General features: G+C 39.9%; 1 protein-coding gene across 1 annotated transcript; it reads right to left on the reverse strand.

Moving 5' to 3' along the window:
- Positions 1-870: 870 nt before the first annotated feature.
- Positions 871-1,825, reverse strand: LOC143987836 (olfactory receptor 2AP1-like). The gene has a single exon (XM_077486911.1). The coding sequence runs from the start codon at positions 1,823-1,825 to the stop codon at positions 878-880; it is 948 nt and encodes a 315-aa protein (XP_077343037.1). The 3' UTR covers positions 871-877.
- Between the last annotated feature and the right edge of the window lie 278 nt (positions 1,826-2,103).

Here is a 2,103-nt window from a genome sequence, read left to right on the forward strand (position 1 = left end):
TCTATCAATCAAAGTCAGTGAGCCAATGAGGAGAGGAAGGGAGATTCACAGCTCCCTGTCTGAATGGATACACAGAGCAGTAGCTCGGCTCGGGTGCCCCATAGCAAGCTGTTTGCTGTGGGGGCACTCAGCAGGAGGGAGGGACCAGGAGCACCAGCAAGAGACCCAAGAAGATGAGGATCTTGGCTGCTCTGTGCAAAACCACTACACAGAGGAGGCAAGTATGACATGTTTGATATTTTTAAATAAATAAAATTAGACTTTAATATTACTTTAAGGTGGTGGCACATTGTATTTTCACTGGTGATGGTGGAAGATATGTTTTATCTGAATATATGTGGACTTTGTTTTAAGGGAGACTTTATGTTGACAACATTGTACACTATTTACTCTTTTTTATGCTTTTGCTATATTCATGGGATCAGCATCATTTGACTATATTGTAAGGTTTTAGGTATGGTATATCAAACTTTGTTTGCCAGGAGCCACAGGTGTTAGCACAGTGCAAATTCCTTACAATAACTAAATCATTCATGTAGCATTTACTTCTTGAAATCCATCTGCCCTTAGCTATGGCATGCAGGCAGGAGGGTGTTCTTAGCTGAGAAAGCCTCTCCTCCCATGAAGACTCCTGAGATGTATGACATCATTTTGGCCTAGACCAGAAACCAGGTAACTGAAGAAATGTAGAAAAAAACGTTACTAATGTTAGCGGCATAAGGATTAACATAGTTAATGTTGATTGAAAGACTTTAGTTCCACTTTAATAGTACTAATAAACTCTAAACCAAAAAGGAATTTCCTTTAATTAGGTAGCCCCAGGGCTTGTACATTTATGAAACCATCAGCAGGAACTGCTTTATAGGAATCTTCTCATTCAGCATGTTATTGACCGGTATAAAGTCATAAAGTACTTGAGTTGTCGTTGTAGAGCTGACTTCACATCCTTGTTTTTCAAGCTGTAAACGAGGGGATTTAGCATGGGAACCAAAGCGGTGTTGACCAAAGACAAAATTTTACCAAACTTAAAAGTTCCAGTCGGTGTAAAATATTGACAGCCAAGAATGATGTAGTGAAGAGTAACCACTGTTATGTGCGATGAGCATGTGTAGAAAGTTCTAGATCTTCCTCCACTAGACTTAATTTTCATTATGGTTGCAATGATGAAGATGTAGGAGACAAAGGTGAGTAGAAGAGGAGTGAAGGCACAAAGTAGGACCCCCTGTGTGAAAATCAGCAGTTCCAAAGTGGAGGTGTCACTACAGGAAAGACTTATTAGAGGCACAATGTCACAGAAAAAGTGATTAATTATATTGGAAGAGTAGCAAGACAATTCTGATAGCATTATCATTGCGGGAAGAATCTGTAAAAAACTAAATGACCAGCAGAATATGGCCAAACCACCACAGACACTACTACTCATGATAGATGAATAATGCAATGGGTTGCAGATGGCAGCATAACGGTCGTAGCCCATGGCTGTAAGCAATATCAACTCATTGCCCGAGAGCCATGAGAAAATATATACTTGCACCATGCATTCATTGAAGGATACAATGTTATACCCTGTTACGAAGGTAATGAGGATCTTGTGAAGGGTGACTGTGGCAGAAGATATGTCAAGAATGGACAGATTACAGAGGAAGAAGTACATAGGAGTGTGGAGTTGAGAATCCAGGCAAACCAGTAAAAGGATGGTCAAGTTGCTACCAAGAGTGAAGAGATACATAAAAAGTACCAGGAGGAAGATTGGAACTTGCAGTTTGGAGACATCTGAAATCCCTTTAAGGATGAAATAGGCCACCACCGTCTTGTTTTCATACATGTTTTACTTTGTAAGTTAAAAGAAAATAAAAGAACATGATTTTTCTGCTAGAGTATTCACATATGCTAAACTAGAAACCAGAGAAAACTCTTTGCTTTAAAGAAGACCTGAATTCTAGAAGCTGTGCCCAAAAAAAGACAAGTAGAGGACAAAGGACTTGTCACCATTATTGCTTGTGGTCTCCGGCTTATCTTTTCCCTATTGATGACTAATGCCGCGTACACAAGATCAAACAATCGGGTGGAAAAGTCCGGTAAACTCAAGTCCGCCGGACAATC

The sequence above is a fragment of the Lithobates pipiens genome, unplaced genomic scaffold (genome assembly GCF_037356315.1).
Source record: "Lithobates pipiens isolate NorthernLeopardFrog02 unplaced genomic scaffold, aLitPip1_a1.2 Scaffold_1, whole genome shotgun sequence".
Taxonomy (NCBI): domain Eukaryota; kingdom Metazoa; phylum Chordata; class Amphibia; order Anura; family Ranidae; genus Lithobates; species Lithobates pipiens.